The sequence below is a fragment of the Rhinoderma darwinii genome, chromosome 8 (assembly GCF_050947455.1).
Source record: "Rhinoderma darwinii isolate aRhiDar2 chromosome 8, aRhiDar2.hap1, whole genome shotgun sequence".
Taxonomy (NCBI): Eukaryota; Metazoa; Chordata; class Amphibia; order Anura; family Rhinodermatidae; genus Rhinoderma; species Rhinoderma darwinii.
The window spans coordinates 11,849,519-11,869,851 of NC_134694.1; the positions used below are offsets into that span (position 1 = coordinate 11,849,519).

Consider the following 20,333-nt stretch of genomic DNA (forward strand, 5'->3'; position numbering starts at 1 on the left):
CAGTATTAGTCAGTGTTGGTCAGTCCGTGTTGGTCAGTCAGTGTTGGTCAGTCCGTGTTGGTCAGTCAGTGTTGGTCAGTCAGTGTTGGTCAGTCAGTGTTGGTCAGTCAGTGTTGGTCAGTCAGTGTTGGTCAGTCAGTGTTGGTCAGTCAGTGTTGGTCAGTCAATATTAGTCAGTCAATATTAGTCAGTCAGTGTTGGTCAGTCAGTGTTGGTCAGTCAGTCAGTGTTGGTCAGTCAGTCAGTGTTGGTCAGTCAGTCAGTGTTGGTCAGTCAGTCAGTGTTGGTCAGTCAGTGTTGGTCAGTCAGTGTTGGTCAGTCAGTGTTGGTCAGTCAGTGTTGGTCAGTCAGTGTTGGTCAGTCAGTGTTGGTCAGTCAGTGTTGGTCAGTCAGTGTTGGTCAGTCAGTGTTAGTTAGTCAGTATCAGTCAGTGTTGGTCAGTCAGTATCAGTCAGTGTTGGTCAGTCAGTGTTGGTCAGTCAGTGTTGGTCAGTCAGTATTGGTCAGTCAGTATTGGTCAGTCAGTATTAGTCAGTGTTGGTCAGTCAGTATTGGTCAGTCAGTATTAGTCAGTGTTGGTCAGTCAGTATTGGTCAGTCAGTATTAGTCAGTATTGGTCAGTCAGTATTAGTCAGTGTTGGTCAGTCCGTGTTGGTCAGTCAGTGTTGGTCAGTCCGTGTTGGTCAGTCAGTGTTGGTCAGTCAGTGTTGGTCAGTCAGTGTTGGTCAGTCAGTGTTGGTCAGTCAGTGTTGGTCAGTCAGTGTTGGTCAGTCAGTGTTGGTCAGTCAATATTAGTCAGTCAATATTAGTCAGTCAGTGTTGGTCAGTCAGTGTTGGTCAGTCAGTCAGTGTTGGTCAGTCAGTCAGTGTTGGTCAGTCAGTCAGTGTTGGTCAGTCAGTCAGTGTTGGTCAGTCAGTCAGTGTTGGTCAGTCAGTCAGTGTTGGTCAGTCAGTGTTGGTCAGTCAGTGTTGGTCAGTCAGTGTTGGTCAGTCAGTGTTGGTCAGTCAGTGTTGGTCAGTCAGTGTTGGTCAGTCAGTGTTGGTCAGTCAGTGTTAGTTAGTCAGTATCAGTCAGTGTTGGTCAGTCAGTATCAGTCAGTGTTGGTCAGTCAGTGTTGGTCAGTCAGTGTTGGTCAGTCAGTATTAGTCAGTGTTGGTCAGTCAGTGTTGGTCAGTCAGTATTGGTCAGTCAGTATTGGTCAGTCAGTATTGGTCAGTCAGTATTAGTCAGTCAGTATTAGTCAGTGTTGGTCAGTCAGTGTTGGTCAGTCAGTATTAGTCAGTGTTGGTCAGTCAGTGTTGGTCAGTCAGTGTTGGTCAGTCAGTATTAGTCAGACTAGCCCATCGGAGGATTCTCCGGTGGGCCTGGGCTCCGACCAATGAAATGATTGCCCCCTGCTGGCTGTGTTCGAAACAGCATCTCAGCGGCACCGGGAGATGCTAGCGCCTGTGATTGTTTCTTTCCTGGCTGCTGCGTACCGCTACGTGCGGCTATAAACTCTGCTTTTAAGCATAGCACTGGTTGGCTGATCTTCAGCCAATCCGTGCTATGCTTATTTCTGCTCCGCCCCCCGGCTCAACTGCTCAAGTCGGTGCAGTCTGGTGCCGCGTAGGAGTCAGGAGGGAGTCCATTTCCTGCAATAGGTGATTCATCGGCATGTTTCACTATAACTGCCTGCATTGTGCCCTGCTCTGAAGGGGTGGGCACACAACCCCCCCCAGCCCGCAACCACCCACCCTCCGACACTGACTAATACTGACTGACCAACACTGACTGTTGGTCAGTCAGTATTAGTCAGTGTTGGTCAGTCAGTGTTGGTCAGTCAGTGTTGGTCAGTCAGTGTTGGTCAGTCAGTGTTGGTCAGTCAGTGTTGGTCAGTATTAGTAAGGGTTGGTCAGTCAGTATTAGTCAGGGTTGGTCAGTCAGTATTAGTCCTTGTTGGTCACTGACTAATACTGACTGACCAACACTGACTGACCAACACTGACTGACCAACACTGACTGACCAACACTGACTGATACTGACCAACACTGACTGACCAACACTGACTGACCAACACTGACTGACCAACACTGACTGACCAACACTGACTGACCAACACTGACTGATACTGACCGATACTGACCAACACTGACTGACCAACACTGACTGACCAACACTGACTGAACACTGACTGACCAACACTGACTGATACTGACCAACACTGACTGATACTGAGTAACACTGTCAATATGAAATATGAAAATTCCTCTGACTCTGCTCCCTCTGGTTTTTGGCCTGCACAGTGTAGTTGATGTAGTGCAGGCTGTAAACACCAGGTTGGACATTAATTAGAAAAATATAAAAAAAATAAAAATAAATAAGTTGCACTTTTTGCGGCCCCGAACCTCCGCCTACTTACACATTCAGAAATTGTGTTGGAAAAAGTGGCTCGGGGGCTGGATTAATATTGTGTTTGACCTGAATGTCATCATTTTTAATGTAAGGGAATACATTGATAAATCGACCTCACTGATACCTAATGCAGGGTCTGTAGGGGCGGGGCATGACACAGGAAATAAAAGCACCAATAATACAGTATAAGTTTTGCCGGGACTGTCCCTTTTAAGTCAATTGCATGTCCAAATCCATTATTTAAAGGAAACTTGTCATGTTAAAGTGTAACAAAACTTTCATAAAAAGCACTGAGACCCCCACCGATCGCTAGAATGAAGCGGCAGAATCGCTCAGGTGAGCGCTGAGCTGCTTAGATTCTGTTCGACTTTGCTTGAGACTCTTCTATAGAAACTCTATCAGTCTGTACACCGTTTGCTCGGCTTTACGAGAAGAGCAGAGCCAATCAAACGTAGCGGCACAGCGGTCACCTGAGCGCTTCTACGGCTTAGTTTTAGCGATCGGTGGGGATTTGAGCGCTCGGACACCCTCTTATATCAGTAGGACATCTAAATTTTTATGAAAGTTTAGTTATACTTCAACTATGGCGTCCTCTCTGCAGGCGGCATGTTATAGAGTAGGAGGAGATGAGTAGATTAATATATAATTGTCCTTTATTGATGTAACTCGCTGCTTTCTCTGGGTTTATACGCCCAGTGGGCGGTCTCGCTCGAAGATTTACAGTCTTCGCTGCTGTCAGTCACTGAGTAGGACCGCCCACTGGACTCTTAAGCATGGGTGAGGCGGGATCTTCTACTGAATCTTTTTCCACAAATCTATAGACAATGCACTCAGCTCCTCCTGCTCTAGAACACGTTTTCTGCAGCTAGGACGCCATGTTCAACGTGACAGGTTGCCTTTAAATAAAGAATTCGATCATACAATGAGACCAGCTGCAGTATCACATCATCTATATATCCGTATATAAAACCTACAATACAACACCCGCTCTACACCCAATACTACAAAAAAGAGGTCACACCCTGTAATAAGTGAGAGATGGTCATTGAATGTTATCGGAGGAGAGGTTTCAGATTTGGCAGGAGTCCACCAAACTTATTAACCGTGCCCGGGATTGTATACCAGTGCGTGGGTGACTCCAATTACAGGCAGTGCAGAGTTTTAATTGGATACTTTTTGTTTAGGCGCGGTGCACAGGAAATAAAAGTCCGCCCCGTCGCCCCTATATCTGACCGTTCATTATATCACGCACCATTTATAGTCAAAAGAACAGGAAAAGGGAAAAAACGTCATGATACAGGATCGGACACACGCTTATTTTCTGTGTATGGATTATATATTTTGGAGACGGTGTCATTTTATTTTTGTTTTTTCTGTCCCGTCTTCCAAATGCCATAACTTTTATATTTTTTCATTGAAATAGCCGTATGAGGGCTTATTTTTTGTTGAAGATTATGGCGATACCAAATGTATCGGTTTTTTTTTATGATCTACTACTTTTATAAAAGCATACACAATTTTTTTATTATTTTCAGTCAATGGAGAGGTGTGAGGTTTTTTTTGCGGGGCGAGCTGTAGTTTTTATTGGTACCATTCTGGGCTACATGCAATTTTTTAACCCTTTTTATACCATTTAATTTGCGAGGTAAGGTGACAAATAAACAGCAATTCACCATGCGGGTAAAAATAACGTTATGTTATAATAGTTCAGAGTTTTACGGACGCCAGTTTTTTTTAAATAATTAGTTTATTTTGTTTTTTACATTACTTTAGGGGAGAAATGGGAAAAGTGTTTTCTTTTGTACTTTTTAAATTTGTTTCTTTTTGTATATTACAAAAACATTATTCAAATTGTCAACATTTTTTAATAGGAGCACAGCTATGGCAGACCTGGGGTCCTTTATTAGGCCCCCACACGGCTATGACAACCATCCAACCACCCCCAGTCCAACACTTACCTCCCTCTAGCCAAAGCACAGAGCAGCTGCCAGCCTGGCGGACCCGGCCCTCCTGTGTATGACATGGTTGGCTATTCATTTGAATGGCTGGCATGTAATACTACATTTTGTCTGTAGTGGCTGCAACCTTCCCTGGCGAGAAGAACTAGTCACTGGGGGCTTCTGTAGCCGGACCCGTGGCGATCAGCCGATCTCCGAGCTAATTTTATATTGAAAAAGGGATTGTCGAAATGAGACACCTCCATTTGGTATAGTAGCTGAATCTTCGCCTACACGAACTCTGGGCTCCAGGTGGTATATGCCCACCACAGGCTTGAGAGCCACAGGTTGTTGACCAATGTTGTAAGAGAAATATACAGGTTGATCTTAGGCTCTGTTCACATCTGCGTTGGGGTCCAGTTCTGACGTTCCATCTGAGCGGGACCCTGAACAGCGTAGTCGACTACTATTGCTTCCGGCAAAACGACGGATCCGGTGCACAACAGAGACAAACGGAAACCAGGGGCACCGGATCCGTCACCATTGAAATCAATGGTGATGAAAACGGAAACCTCTGGTTTCCATTCATGTCGGTTTGTGTCTGTTCAGGGTCCCGTTCTGACGGAAAGCTCCGACGGAACGTCAGAACGCGACCCCAACACAAATGTGAACAGAGACTTAAAGAGGCTGCAATGCATAATAATGGCCACTAGGTGGGGCTGTACCATAATATATATTTTCCTTTGCATTTACTAAATAGACCTCTCTATACAAGGGACAGAATTAAAATCAATGTAAATGACATAGTAGGTAAATGATGGCGCTTTAGACTATATTGATCGTACTAACTGCATTATTACCATACGACATTATATGACTGCCGGCAAATACCTGTCAATATCAGGTCAATACTAGTATATAAACGACCATGTTAGTAAGTCCATTACATACAAATGGTACTGATTTATTGTGTGATCCCAGTATACAAAATGTGCAAATGTGTGGAACATTGTACAATGCCAGTGCCATGGTGATGGCACTGGCAATAATGTGGCAGCCATGGGGGGTTGCATTGGGAACACATAATTGTGCAGTTCGTCTTTACTACATCAGATTTCTGTACAGTGTCTAGTGTTAGAATAACACTTCCCAGAATGCAAATTTCCAAAGCAAGCTTTATACAAGTGTTCTCCGACCTGCGGGACTGTGGCGGTGGCAGAATTATAATTCCCAGTGCGCCCTGGCAGCCAATTTTGCAACAGCTGGAGAACCACAGGTTGGAGAGCACTGCTCTATACAGTACAATAACTAGGGCATGCTGGGAAATGTAATCTCTGAAGCAACTAGAATTGTGAATACAGCTCCTGAGTATAATTCCATGCTGTAATTCAGGATCAGTACAGGATAAGTAACGTAATATATGTACAAAGTGACTTCACTAGCAGAATAGTGAGTGCAGCTGTGGAGTATAATACAGGTTGTAATTCAGGATCAGTTCAACATAAGTAATGTCAAGTATTTATCCAACTAGCAGAATGAAATGATGTTCATGTGCTTGATTCCAGTGCTCTACAACAATCCTGCATTTGCGAAACTACAACTCCCAGCATGTTCTGATCTGGATTCCGATCTAAATCTGCTTTTACTGAGCAGAAATAGACTATGTATAGGGCAATGTGCAGCTTCTCTGTGGTGTGACCCATCCAGTTATATAATATGTGATGAGGATCTGTGCAAGAACTGAGTCATGTGGAGGAGGACCCAGCATTACTGACGCCAAGACGAACATGCAAAGGGGTCATTAGAATTGCAATTTTCCCTAGTCCTTATCTATCAGATGCAGGGGGTTTCATTGCCCCCTCATGGACCCCCAGTTCCATAGAAGAAATCAAAATGGGGCCCTCTGCTGGTGATGGGAGGTCCCGGTATCTGAGCTGTGTGTTATAGGACTCCTCCATTGGATCCATTCTGATTCCACAATGCCCCAGTCCTGCCAAATGCCCCCTCTCCCCAATGCTTAGAGGGAAGACGGGACTTATAGACTGGTTCCCCTCATTTTTGCTTGCTTTTAGTGGAAAGGGGCAACCCTGCACAGGCTCACAGCACCCATTTAAAAAGGGAATGGGCTCAACTTTCTTCTCAGTGTTCCCCATGGCAGCCAAAGGGGTTGTTTCTAATGCAGCGGTCTCCAACCTGTGGCTCCCCAGCTATTATAAAACTACAACTCCCAGCATGCCAATTCAAATTCATTCATGTCTTGAAGAACGGATTCATTTATTTCCTTCATTTCACCCCTTTGCCCAACTCCTTTTGACTTTACATAGTAAAAAATAAATAAAAAAGTGCATGCAATACCCAAACTGGCCATTAGATGGGGGAATAGAATTGACTTTTATGGAAAATTAAACCACAGTGTGAACTGGGCAATCAATTCTAAGGAGAGAGAAAAAAAAAAATCCCAGGATTTTAACAAAAGAAGAAAGATTAAATGGCTAAAACAAGGCTTGGAGGAGGAATTCTCACCCTCACAGCTTTTCCAGGTTGAAGATAATCTATTCCTGGCTGCTGCTGCCACAACGTCCTTCCTATCAGTTGCATGAGAGTCACAGGACTAGTGACTGAGGTAGGTGGTGCTGGGGACCTGGCACTTACCTCTACTCCTCCACTCCCTGGATTGGGCATTTAAAGACCAAATGGAAATGTCTCTGGTTGGTCTCTGCTCCACCTGCAGGACATCAGCCCGGAGACTGGAGAAGGTACAGATGTTCTGACACCCACTGGGGACAAGCTACAGAGCAAAAACTAAGGACTTCATGTTCTGTCCGTATCTACTAGTAGCAAGTCTTTGCTGGGATGCCATTTTCAGACAAGGACAAAAGCCTCCAAGGTGTCTACAAGTCTACATCCCACCAACATAACCCCCATCATCCAGGAGAGTGTGGCAGGAGGATGTGCAGTGAATGTTATACCAACCAGACCTTTGTCTATGATGATGGCAGCACCCACAAATATACGTCCAGGTAAGGCTTGGTGAACCCCTATAGACTATGACAGGGTTAATGGAAAATGACTTATTATAATGTATTATATCATTGATAAATAGTATCTTGAGGGACCTAGAACCGTCTTTAGTCAAGATGATGGACTATGTGAGTAGAGTATAAGAGTTGTCACTTTGGGATTTGTATCTGAAGGGGGACAAAAAGTCCCAGCAGGAATGAGTTTGGACATGCTAAGAGAAGTTGGGTTGTCCAGGATTGCTGTTCCGTGTGAGCAGAGTATATATAAGTTTATATATGATCTAACAATATGTAGCAGGAAGGTGGTTGATAAAATAGAGCAATAGTCTGCACGTCTCTAGAGAGCCCACTGAATATGAGTGATCTGCAGAATCTATCAATAGGTATAAAAAGGGGGTAGATAAAATAGAGCAATAGTCTGCAAATATTTAAAGAGTCAGGTAAATGAATGATTTGTATAATCTGTCAATATCTATAAGGAAGGTGGTCGATAAAACAGAGCAATAGTCTGCAGATCTTTAAAGAGTACATTGAATGCATGATTTGCAGAATCGATCAATGTACTGTATAAAAGGAAGGCGGCAGATAAAATAGAGGAACAGGGCAATAACCTGCAGCAAGAATGATCTGCCGAATTTATCAATATATAGCTGAAAGGTGATAGATTAAACAGAGCAATAGTCTGCAGAGGAGTCCATCGAATTATTGATCTGCAAAATCTACCATTATATAGCAGGAAGATGGTAGATAAAACAGAGCAATAATCTGCAGAGTCCATCCAATTCATGATCTGCGGAATCCATCATTATAGATTAGAGGGTAGATAAAACAGAGCAATAGATCAATACTGCAATAGTCTGCAGGTCTCTAAAGAGGCCATTGAATGAAGATCTGCAGAAGCTGTCAATATGTAGCTGGAAAATGGTTGATAACACAGAGTAATAGAGCACCAGAGCAATAATCTGCACATCAATTAAATCAAATAATCTGCGGTATGCAGCAGGAAGGTTGTCGAAAAAACAGAGCAATAGTCTGCATATCTCTTGTGAGGTCAGTCATGTAACAAGCAACAGCATTAAACCTGTTGGTTACATTGAAGGAAATGGAATGATGTTCTGCAGATCTGAATTGGGGGTCAGTAAACTGATAACGGGCACACTATATATGGAGACTACCGAAGGCAGCAATGCTCTGCAGGTCTGCAAAGAGGCCAATCATATACAGATATGTATCGGAACAGAACAATGCTCTGCAGAAATGCAATGATCTGTAGTAATGTCGGTCTGTACCCATAAGGAAATAAATGAATGAAGATAATTCTGTCAATCTTGGTCGGGACAATAGAGAATTTGGCAGTGGTCTCCAAGTTGTGTGACCCGAGCTGTTGCAGAACTACAACTCCTAGCATGCCTGGACAGCTGGGCAATAAATGTAATAATGCTCCTGTAGACCCGCTCCCCGAGAATAACGTTCGGGGTCTGAATAGGAGAAAGGCAATAAAATCCTCCTAGACCTGTAATCCTACATCACTAGGTATAGATATCATTTTATGGTTTCTAGAATAAAAACCCATTTCCTTAAAGGAACACTCCACAGGCATAACAGTATTAGTTTTGCCTGATGTTCTTTAAATCCCTGTGTCATGCTCCGCCCCCTCAGACCCTGCACAGTATTAGTTTTGCCCAGAGTGTTCCTTTAAACATAACCAACCAAAAGGTGGATACAATGGTGCCCAGTGGAGATTGAGTGAAGTATCTGCACCCCTGTGACACCATGAAGTACCAGGGAAGTCTAGAGGTCTCATTAAAGGATGTAGTGTTTACCATTAATGGGACACTTTAAGCCCCACCCTGATCCACCCACAAAACCTATTAGGATAAGCCCTACCGAACAATGCACTTCCGGTGTGGGGGGTATTTTTTGGGTGCCCACTAGTTAAAGGGTAACTAAACTTTCAGAAAACTTCTGACATGTTATAGTGACATGTCAGAAGTTTTGATCGGTGGGGGTCTGAGCACTTTCTCGGAAAGCTGATGTAATGGTGTACGACTCAATAAAAACTCTATGAGCCCGTTCACCGCTACATCGGCTTTCCGAGAACAGCCGATCAGAAACGAAGGGGCTTAGCACTCACAAGAGCGCTTCTGCCACTTCGTTTTAGCGATCAGTGGGGGTCTCATTGCTCCGACCCCCACCGACCAAAACTTCTGACATGTCAGAAGTTTTGTGAAAGTTTAGTCACCCTTTAAGCTTTGATATGGAAACTTATCCTTTAAAATGCCCCTCAAAAGTCCTGCACAATCTGAAAATCAGTACAAGAGCAAGTGCCCATGGAGAGGTGAAAGTGATAAATAGTGATAACATGATCCACCCCTGGTTTTTTTTGTTTTTGTTTTTTTAAAACTGCATTAAAAAAAACCTGATCAAATCCTGCATGTGTACTGATACTTATACCTCACAACTTTCAAGTAAAGAGGGACAACTAAAGGCAATTTTTTTTTACGTTAAACCAGACCTCTAACCCCACCCAATCCTTGTCCAAACCCTGTCCATGCATACCCAGTTCCCTTTGTGCCCCCACACAGTATCATCGCCCAATAGTACCCCCACACAGTATCATGGCCCAATAGTACCCCCACACAGTATCTTGCCTTCATAGTGCCCCAGACAACATCATGCATCCAGAGTGCCCCACACACAGGAATAGTGCCTCGCCACACAGTATGATACCTCCATAGTGCTCCCCACACAGTATAATGCCCCAATAGTTCCCAACACAGTATAATGTCCCCCCCACACAATAAAATGCCCTAAATGTGCCCTCAAAACTCTATAATGCCCTTATAGTGCCCCCCCCACACACCATTTAAGTCCCCTGACACACAGTATAGGGCCCTCAAAGTTCTCCCACACAGTATAATGCCCCATAGTGCCTCCTACACACAATATAATGCTCCCATAGCTGCCCTCACACACAGTATAATGCCCCATAGTGCCTCCTACACACAATATAATGCCCCCATAGCTGCCCCCACCCACAGTATATGCCCCATAGTGCCTCCTACACACAGTATAATGCTCCCATAGCTGCCCTCAAACACAGTATAATGCCCCATAGTGCCTCCTACACACAATATAATGCCCCCATAGCTGCCCCCACCCACAGTATATGCCCCATAGTGCCTCCTACACACAATATAATGCCCCCATAGCTGCCCTCACACACAGTATATGCCCCACTATATTGGAGGAGATCCCTCTGCAGGTATTTTCCGGTTTCTGACGTGTGTGGTTTGGCGCAGACAGGCGCGATGATGTCACTGTATCACGCCTCTCAGCTCCCTGCTCCACTACTGTATTTCTGAGGACACAGATACAGTTGAAACCAGGACATGCTGCCGGCTGTCCGGGACAGCGGGACATTGCCCGGAACCCAGGAGGGTCGAGAGGCATGTACCCGAAGGACAGTTTTGAGGGCTACTGAAATTCTCTTGAGTGGAAGTCCAGGTTTAGGGTATATTCATACGGTGCGGTCAAGTTGCGGTTTATTACAGCGATTACCGAGAAATTAGGGCAAAATGCAGCGGTTTTGCTGGAATTGCTATAAACAGAAAATTTGACTGCTCTGTCTTAACATACCCTTAGGCCTGGAGGAGATCCCGTAACACCTGCAGTATGTCAGAGTCAGCAGCTGTAGTCCTGAGGGGGAATAGCAAAGCCTACGGTCCCATGGACAGCATCAAACAAAATCCTCCGACCACCTACAAGTCCCTTTATGCCGCCTTCACACTGGGTATTTATTTGGCATTTTAAAACGGCATAAAAACCATCATGTAAAAAAGTCAGTATTTTTTACATTCAATGCGTCTTATTTAGGTTCATTTTGTACATGTATTTTTTCTGGTGTCTTTAAAGTCCTATAGGGAAGCCTATGGGGGAAAAAAATAAAAAGCCTAAAAAAACACCACTGACCCCAAAACTTCAGCAAAAAATACCACAAACCCTCTTTTATTATCGACTTTAAAGTTACATCTGGCCGCAGTGTTTGATTCTAGAAAAAAAAAAAAAAACGCTGTGAGGAACCCCACCGATGTGTGAACGTAGCCCAATGCAGAAAAAGACGACTCAGCACACACAGGACACGATCTCCCAATCTGCCCTAAAGGAAACACTCAATGTGCTAAATAACTAGTGATCTGCAGATCCTCGCTGGTGAACCATCCCTCGCAGCATCCGCTTGCGTCATGCTAAAAACTGCTGGTCATCAAAAAAATACCCGTGTCTCCGGAGAGGGAACGTACAGGATCTGTCTTTGAGCTCTAGAAATAATGAGACATTAACAGCTGAGTGTGGGCAGACGAGTGCGTGGAAGGACATAGCCAATGCCAACTTGTGCTAAAGATCCAAATAATATCCCTGCCACCTACTGTATAGTAAGGGGGATAGGATCTAAAAAGTGAAATAAAACTTTGAGCAAATTTTTTTAAAACGCTGTACTGTGCGATTCCTGTGTTATTACTCCTGGAAATATAGGACAACTGGGTGTCACCGATATTCTTGTCAATGGTGCGTGTCCCTACTTATATTGACGCTGTATAATCAGTGCTAAAAGTGTCAGAGTGTGTGGGGACAAGAGGAATGGTAATGCTTACTTGTCCATTTATTCACACACTTCCAGGAGGAATAACAGAGGAATGGCCCAATGCACAGTTCTGAGAAAAGATGCTGCAGAATTGTTATTTTATGGGAAATACAAGTGTTTACTAAAAAAAAAAAAAAAAAAGAGATGTCAGGAGAGGCGACTTGTTATGATTGAGGCTACATGCACACATTGCGGAATTGGATGCGCAATCTGCATCAAAACCGCAGCTAAATTCCAAAATTAATATTTTGCGTTCTTGATGCGTTTTTAGGTGTGGATTTTACATTTTGAGGTGGAAACGTGGCCTAATACACCCTGAAGCTCAGATCATGAACACCAAATAGTCTGCTTAACACAAAAATATCTCCCACTTGCATTGAGTAAGGGGTAACAGGGCTCCGAGCGGGGTATTAAAGTGTTAATAAGACAATCAAACCCATGGTATATTGACAGCAGGACATAATTGTGCTCTCAAAGTACTATAGAGAACCCATAATAAGAATAGCAGATTTGTCAACAGCAGCTTGTTGAGGGTTTCCATGTAGCTATTAAAAACAATGGAATGAGGACCAGTCTGAAGGTTACACGGCCCAACTCTAGAATAGCATAGGGGGGGGGCGTGAACCAGCACTTAAATCGGAAGCCTTTGTAAATGCCCAACAAGGGGTTCTGCAGCATCTTAGGCCCTCAAGGGTCACGCGCGGTCATCTCTATTACATTTCACAGCCGGTCCAGGGTGTGTGCTCAATGCTAATAACCTGCCACTGTGTCAGTAGTTTACCCCCGGAAAGTTTTTGCCCATTGTCGGCATTGGCTGCGCACTTGTTTATGATCGTACACCTCGGCTTTTCCTGCTGAACGAAACATCATCCGATTCACTGTCGTGGCGGGAGGCAGCGAATATCCCTGACAGTCGCACATTCTCTGAGCTTGGCAGGTTTCCTTTAGTAAACAGGCCCCCCTCGTCGGACCCGGTCCCACGCTGGGCTTCATCTTGTCGTGCAGATGGACGGGACCAGTCAGGAGCCGGACATCACAATTCCAATACTGGTCTTTGATCCTTAGGAAAACAACACATAATAAGCCCATGTGCCGCCGGGCTTGGAAAATATTTGTCTATCACAAGTGGCTCTAGTATTTTTTTATGTATATACACTGAAAACAAAAAAGACAACTGAGCTATCATTACATGACTGTGAAATTAAATATCCCGAATATATTTACCCCAAAAGGAAATAATAATAAGAAAAAGTTTTTGCTTTTGTTTTTTGGTCTCGTGGAAGTTTACACTTTATAGGGAATTTGTCAGAAGACGTTCACTATAGAGAAGGCCATCTGTTCGGTGTCCTATTGCGGTCACTCACACGGAGGCATCGAAAAGCGGGCCGTGGACTATCATGAATCTATAATATGGAACCGTAGGGACTTCATGTGACGCTTTACAGGTCTAAGGCAGAGGCAAGGCTGTTCCTACCATAGAGGCAGACCATGCAGCTGCTATGGGGCCCTTACAAAATTTCACGCTTTTCGGCAGCAGAGAGATCCTTTTTCTTTCCCATATTGCCTGAAACCTGTGGCCTGTTTAATAATGTGGAACGTCCTTCTTAAGTAGTTTTCCTTTGATTGGGCACACCTGGCAAACTAGTTATTACAGGTGTCTGAGATTGATTACAATGATCCGCAGAGCCCTTAGGGTATGTTCACACGCTGAGCCAAAAACGTCTGAAAATACGGAGCTGTTTTCAAGGGAAAACAGCACCTGATTTTCAGACGTTTTTTGAGCAACTCACGTTTTTCGGGCCATTTTTGGAGCCGTTATCAATAGAGTCTATGAGAAAACCGCTCCAAAAACGTCCCAAGAAGTGTCCCGCATATAATGTATAGAAGTGTCCCGCATATAATGTATAGAAGTGTCCCGCATATAATGTATAGAAGTGTCCCGCATATAATGTATAGAAGTGTCCCGCATATAATGTATAGAAGTGTCCCGCATATAATGTATAGAAGTGTCCCGCATATAATGTATAGAAGTGTCCCGCATATAATGTATATAAGTGTCCTGCATATAATGTATAGAAGTGTCCCGCATATAATGTATAGAAGTGTCCCGCATATAATGTATAGAAGTGTCCCGCATATAATGTATAGAAGTGTCCCGCATATAATGTATAGAAGTGTCCCGCATATAATGTATAGAAGTGTCCCGCATATAATGTATAGAAGTGTCCTGCATATAATGTATAGAAGTGTCCCGCATATAATGTATATAAGTGTCCTGCATATAATGTATAGAAGTGTCCCGCATATAATGTATAGAAGTGTCCCGCATATAATGTATAGAAGTGTCCCGCATATAATGTATATAAGTGTCCTGCATATAATGTATATAAGTGTCCTGCATATAATGTATAGAAGTGTCCCGCATATAATGTATAGAAGTGTCCTGCACTTCTTTTGACGAGGCTGTAATTTTACGCGTCGTCTTTTGACAGCTGTCAAATGACGACGCGTAAATTACAGGTCGTCGGCACAGTACGTTGGCAAACACAGTCAAATGAATGGGCAGATGTTTGCCGACGTATTGGAGCCGTATTTTCAGGCGTAAAACGAGGCATAATACGCCTCGTTTACGTCTGAAAATAGGTCGTGTGAACCCAGCCTAAGACACAATACCATCCATGAGTTTCATTGAAAAACTAATAACTAAATGTTTATGACACTTAAATCCAATGTGCATAATAATTTGGAACAGGTGTAATGTGTATGGGCACCTCAAAAATACAGAGCTCTTGGCTACCAGTCATATTTTTTGCCTTTCCGATTGCACAACCTCCTCCATCTTAACTATAGTAGACGTAAATGACAAGTCACACAACTTCACATGATCGGGCCCGGCCTTAGACCGGATGGTGCCCTGTGCAGCACCTTTTATTGACTCCCCCCTGTTATGGTGTACCATATAGTGCCCAAATGTAACCATACAGTGCCCATATAACACTGCCCAATCATTAAACTAGGGAATATAGCTGCTTTCTATAGGTTCACTCACCAAGTGCGGGATAGGGGGTGCAAGCATCATGGCCAGTGGCGCCCCCTTCAGTAGTGACAAGTGACGCCACCTGTTACACACCCAAGACTACCATGACAGCGGTGACCGCCATGTTTTTTTCTGTGTTGTTTACTACAGTATGAAGGTGTTTGTTCATTCGCCTGTGTGGGATCATCTTGTATACATTGTTCCTCCTTGGAATAATTAATAGAGAAATATTTTTCATTCAGCTCTTGCCAATAGCAGTTTGCCGGCTGTGATCCAGAATTTTAACTCACACTTACAAATAGCTTATGGGATGATAAAAAGATTAACGCATGTGGTGGAAGTCATAACGGCCTGAGGTCTGCGGGCTCCCTGCAATCTAATGCCATAACTATGGCTGGAGCTGGCATCTGGGAATCACCGGAGGACATTGCAATAATCCTAGCCTCTGCCTGTGTCATACGAACTACAATGTTAATGTTGACTTTTATGCCAGTTTACTGAGGGCATGACAGGTTGACACTAAGTAGGTCTGTAAATGTAATTTTTTTCCAATTGTTGCAATGCATCTAAAATGGACAGATAGATGGCCTGTAGGATAAGACTACACACAGGGGTTGTTTGTAGTCTGTTACCATGGAGACGCATAGGTCTCCATAGGAACTGTAAACGTATAACGGTAGGAGATTTCAAATTAAGACTATTTGCTAATTTGCTTCATTTTTAATTGTAGATGCAATGGAACAAATAAAAAAAAACGTGACTTGGAACGTTGGAGCTTTTTTTGAATAATGTGTGGTATCGCTGATGCAGTTCAGCCACAATGTGGTTGCCACTAGCCCTTGCCGTTTACTACAGTCAACTATATTGCGGTCATCTAAGCCGCAGTAATTCTGCATTCTATAAAGCTTATTGCTGGCTGGTATGAAGGGAAGAATCAATTCCTCCATGTCACCAACAAATAGCCCCCTATATCTCAGCTTCCTGTCCCCTCTAATTTTGGTTGGAGTTGAATGGGATCCAGTGGTATACCTCCAATGGAGCCAGACGACACTACCGATATGGTGCCATGTGGGGATCTAAGTTTGGTTCAGTAACACCTCAAGGGGTCCGGTGGTAGCGACCATACTACAGACCCTAATTTGCGCTTGTATTATGGTTGTGTGAAATTAAAGATCTTGTCCGCTTTGGATAATCCCTTTGTGTTAGAATTGTCTCTTGATGATAAGCTGATCACAAGGTGCCCCCTTACTGGGACCTACAAGGAACAACTGTAAACTGTGAGGGAACCTGGACTTAAGTGTTCAATTTCCCTACAGCGCCACCACAGGAGAAATTAAGGATTTCATCATGCCTTTTGAAATCAATGGATGGTAAAAATGGACATGCTTTATAGCTGCTCTCCGCTATGATTCGGGGACCTGAGGATTTCCTATTAGGGTATTTAGAAATGGGTTTTCTTAATTTAGACATCGCCTTCAAAAGGGTTGTCCACTTTTGAAAAACAATACAGCAATACCTATTAAATATTTATTAAAGTATTTTTAAAATATACTTACCGTCTCAAAGTTGCAGACGTCTTCCAATTCCGTCTAGTGTCACGTGACTTCGCCACCGTCTGAACTTTTCTCTTCCGCTGACTTCTCGTTCGGTCTTCTTCAATCCTGACAAGCTCCTCTTCCGGTCTTCTTGCTTCGTCTCTTCTGAATGACGTCTTCTTCCCCTTGCGCCGACGCATTAAGTAAGTTCTTTGCGCCTGTGTTTCAGGCCTCCTCAATACCCGCCCCATTCTTTCTTAGATTACGTCTCAATGCGAGCACTATTAGGCTGGGTTCACACGAGGTCATTACGTCCGTAATTGACGGACGTATTTCGGCCGCAAGTACCGGACCGAACACAGTGCAGGGAGCCGGGCTCCTAGCATCATAGTTATGTACGACGCTAGGAGTCCCTGCCTCGCTGCCGGACAACTGTCCCATACTGTAATCATGTTTTCAGTACGGGACTGTAGTTCCACGGAGAGGCAGGGACTCCTAGCATCGTACATAACTATGATGCTAGGAGCCCGGCTCCCTGCACTGTGTTCGGTCCGGGACTTGCGGCCGAAATACGTCCGTCAATTACCGACGTAATGACCTCGTGTGAACATACCCTTATATTTCATTCATGTTATCCCTCAGTGCCCGGGTATTGAGGAGGCTTAGGATGCCTCGAACACGGGCGCAATGTACAGACTTTTAATGCGACTTGCGCAATGAAATTGCTTTCATTGCGTAAGCGCAAAATATTGTAAACAAACCACAATATAAACAATACGGCGTAAAGTTGATTTAAATAAATAAAAATTTTAAACTATAGTTGGGACAAAATTACAAGGCAGCAGCATTGCAATGATTTTTACAAAATTAATTGGTTCATTCTTCTCAGCCCTCTCCTCATGTCCTTGTGATATTTCAGATTAATTTGTAGCTCTGTGCTAAGTGTTAGGGTATCTTCACATGGCCTATTTTCGGATGTTTTTTAAGCCACTCACGATTTTCACTGCGTTTTTCACGTCCGTTTTTGGAGCGGTTTTAAATAGAGTCTATGAAAAACGGCTCCAAGAACGTCCCGAGAAGTGACCTGCACTTATTTTTCGCGGACGTTTTTTTACGCAGCAGTTTTTTTAAAAAACGGCCCGTCAGAACAGAACGCTGTTTTTCACATTGCAATCAATGGGCAGATGTTTGAAGACGTTCTGCTTCCGATTTTTCCCTTAGACTCAGAATTTCTGGATTATGAAATGCCGTATTAAAGGCTTGTAACTCTACGCTCGTCCCAGGCATTTGCCACTCAAAAGGAAAGAGTTGGCTCATGTCTTGGAGGCAGCGTTATACTAAAACACTGAATATAACCAGGATTTCAGTGCAGTCATTTTCTATCTTTTGTTCTGGGCACCACTTAAATGAAAGCAGACGGAGCAGAAGACGAACGAGGTATTATGGGCCAGCTCACCAAATGGTGGCGTCATGCTAGCAGTCACAGATGCGAAGCGGGCATTAAGAATTAAAAAGCTTCCAGATGGAATAATCCGCTGCCATTTTGCAGCATTTTTAGCTCAATAAAGTTATGATTTCTATCAATTAAAAACAGAGCAGCCTATACAAGTTATACCGGCGGAACGGGGGTAAGGGGGTCTAGATTTAGAGGGGACTAGAAATGAACAAATCTTTAAAGGGGTTCTCCACTTTGGGCAATCCCTTTTTTATTAGAATGGTTCACTGACAATAAATTTATCATAGGATTATCCCACTGCTGGGACCCTCAGCGATCTGCTGTAATCTGTGGCGGAACCTGACAGCAAGTGTTTAATTCTTCTACAGAGCCACCACTGGGGAAATTAGGCATTACAGGTTGCCCATTGAACTCAAAGGGCTGTCTGTGTAATGCTCAGAGATGCCTGGTCCTCCAGAGTGAGAGACGCTCTTTGCAGATGCTCTTGACTTTGGCAAATAGATGAGGGTCCTGAATGGGGGATCCTGCTCTATTGATTCAAGATTCCCAAATTTAAGTCACAGCTTTTATTTCTTTTGGCAAATTTGCAGACACTTAAAAGGGAAATGCTCCATTGAAGGTCAAACAGTGTCAGCAAACATGATGATTAAAATCATAAAGTAGGGCCCCACGTAGCACATGCTGCTGAAACCACGCTTCCTTGCAGCGGAAAATGGTCGCACAGTTTTACCGGGTATTACTGGTAAAATCATGCGGCCATTCGCCACCGCATGTGGTTTCGTCTGAATATGAACGCCGTTTTGTCGGAAACCGCAAAACTGATTATACTGGCAGGAATGGCGCTTTGGAGCCAGCATAGGGAAATCCCTAGCTTTAGTTCTTCATTTTGGCCTATTGGCTCCCAACAGGTCATGTGATCACCCTACCTCACCTCAATATATATATTCAATATAACATGGTAAGCTCTTAAGCTCCCTCTAGTGGTGGATGCAGGCAGCCAGAACTTTATCATTTAACTCTTTGTCTATGCAGGGGATTTTGAGCCATGAAAAATGGAGCTCCGACCGCTATACAGATATATTAAGAAATCAAAGAATTTTGGACCTATTCTAAATTAAACAAAAACGGTGTTCATGGGTGCACATTTAATTTAACCCTTTCATCACTAACTTACAGTTGGGCGATTCCCACAATGGGGCCGCGGTGCCTACAAATTCCCCATGTATAAATGTGCCCTTATTACATGACCAGGTCCCCCTGGTGGGGAGACCCAGTTGCAACTACAACTTATAGCTACATCCTTTCTTTGTACATTCACCTCAATTCCACCAAAACAATTGCATACAGACAGAAAAAAAAAAAATACAGGAATGCCGCAAAACAAAAGCTTCAGTTCATGTTCACGTCTGACAGTGGGTGAGATTGCTGTAAAATTAGAGCCCTATCTGCCTGTGATCCCTGGTGCCTGAGCCATCAGCATGCAATTAGGTGACTGCAGACACAGAGCGTACGCCCTATCTGCCAGCTACAGAGGGCGATATTTAATTACTCAGCCTCAACCTTGAAAGGATTGCTGATGGGGTGATGCGTGAGCAGATACAACTGCTTTGCTTTACCAGATATTAATAATTGAAGCTGCTATTGCTTAACGGTTAGGAAAGAAATGAGACTCTCACTGTAATCCCGCTGTCAGAAGCTGTTAAGGGTTGAGATAGGAAGCTGGAAATTCCTCAAAGGCAAAATTCGGGGTATTGTAGGGCGTCCGTCCTTTCCATGAACACTAAAGATCACTAAGAAATTCCATCCTTTTATGAAGATCCATATTATGGTACTGCTGGTAGAGATGGAGCCAGACTAAATTTGTTAGATGTAGTAGAGTTATTATAAAGTCATTGAGTCTGATTATAAAAATGCTCTGACTCTAGAGAAGCTAGGTGCCAATCCATGTTCTAATGTCAAGCATGTTTGTTGTCACCCAGTTCTCTTCAAAAACACATATCACTAAGAAACGTCCGACTAAGATATTAAAAAAGTTGACAGAATAGAACGACTCAAGAACCTTTATTTATAGAAAAGGCAAATGTTACCACTTCAATAATGCCCGTTATGTATAAAAATATAACTACTATAATACTGCCCCCTATATACAAGAATATAACTACTATAATACTGCCCCTATATACAAGAATATAACTACTATAATACTGCCCCTATATACAAGAATATAACTACTATAATACTGCCCCCTATATACAAGAATATAACTACTATAATACTGCCCCCTATATACAAGAATTTAACTACTATAAT

General features: G+C 43.4%; 1 protein-coding gene across 2 annotated transcripts in view; it reads left to right on the forward strand.

Moving 5' to 3' along the window:
* The first annotated feature begins 1,596 nt into the window (after window positions 1-1,596).
* The window catches only part of KCNT1 (potassium sodium-activated channel subfamily T member 1), a 203,350-nt gene continuing 184,613 nt past the window's right edge, over window positions 1,597-20,333 (forward strand). For both annotated transcript variants that reach the window (XM_075835093.1, XM_075835094.1), the window contains exons 1-2: window positions 1,597-1,644; window positions 5,899-7,353. In XM_075835093.1, the coding sequence (XP_075691208.1) occupies window positions 7,187-7,353 (167 nt within the window). In that variant the 5' untranslated portion in view covers window positions 1,597-1,644; window positions 5,899-7,186. The remainder of the gene's footprint in view (window positions 1,645-5,898; window positions 7,354-20,333) is intronic.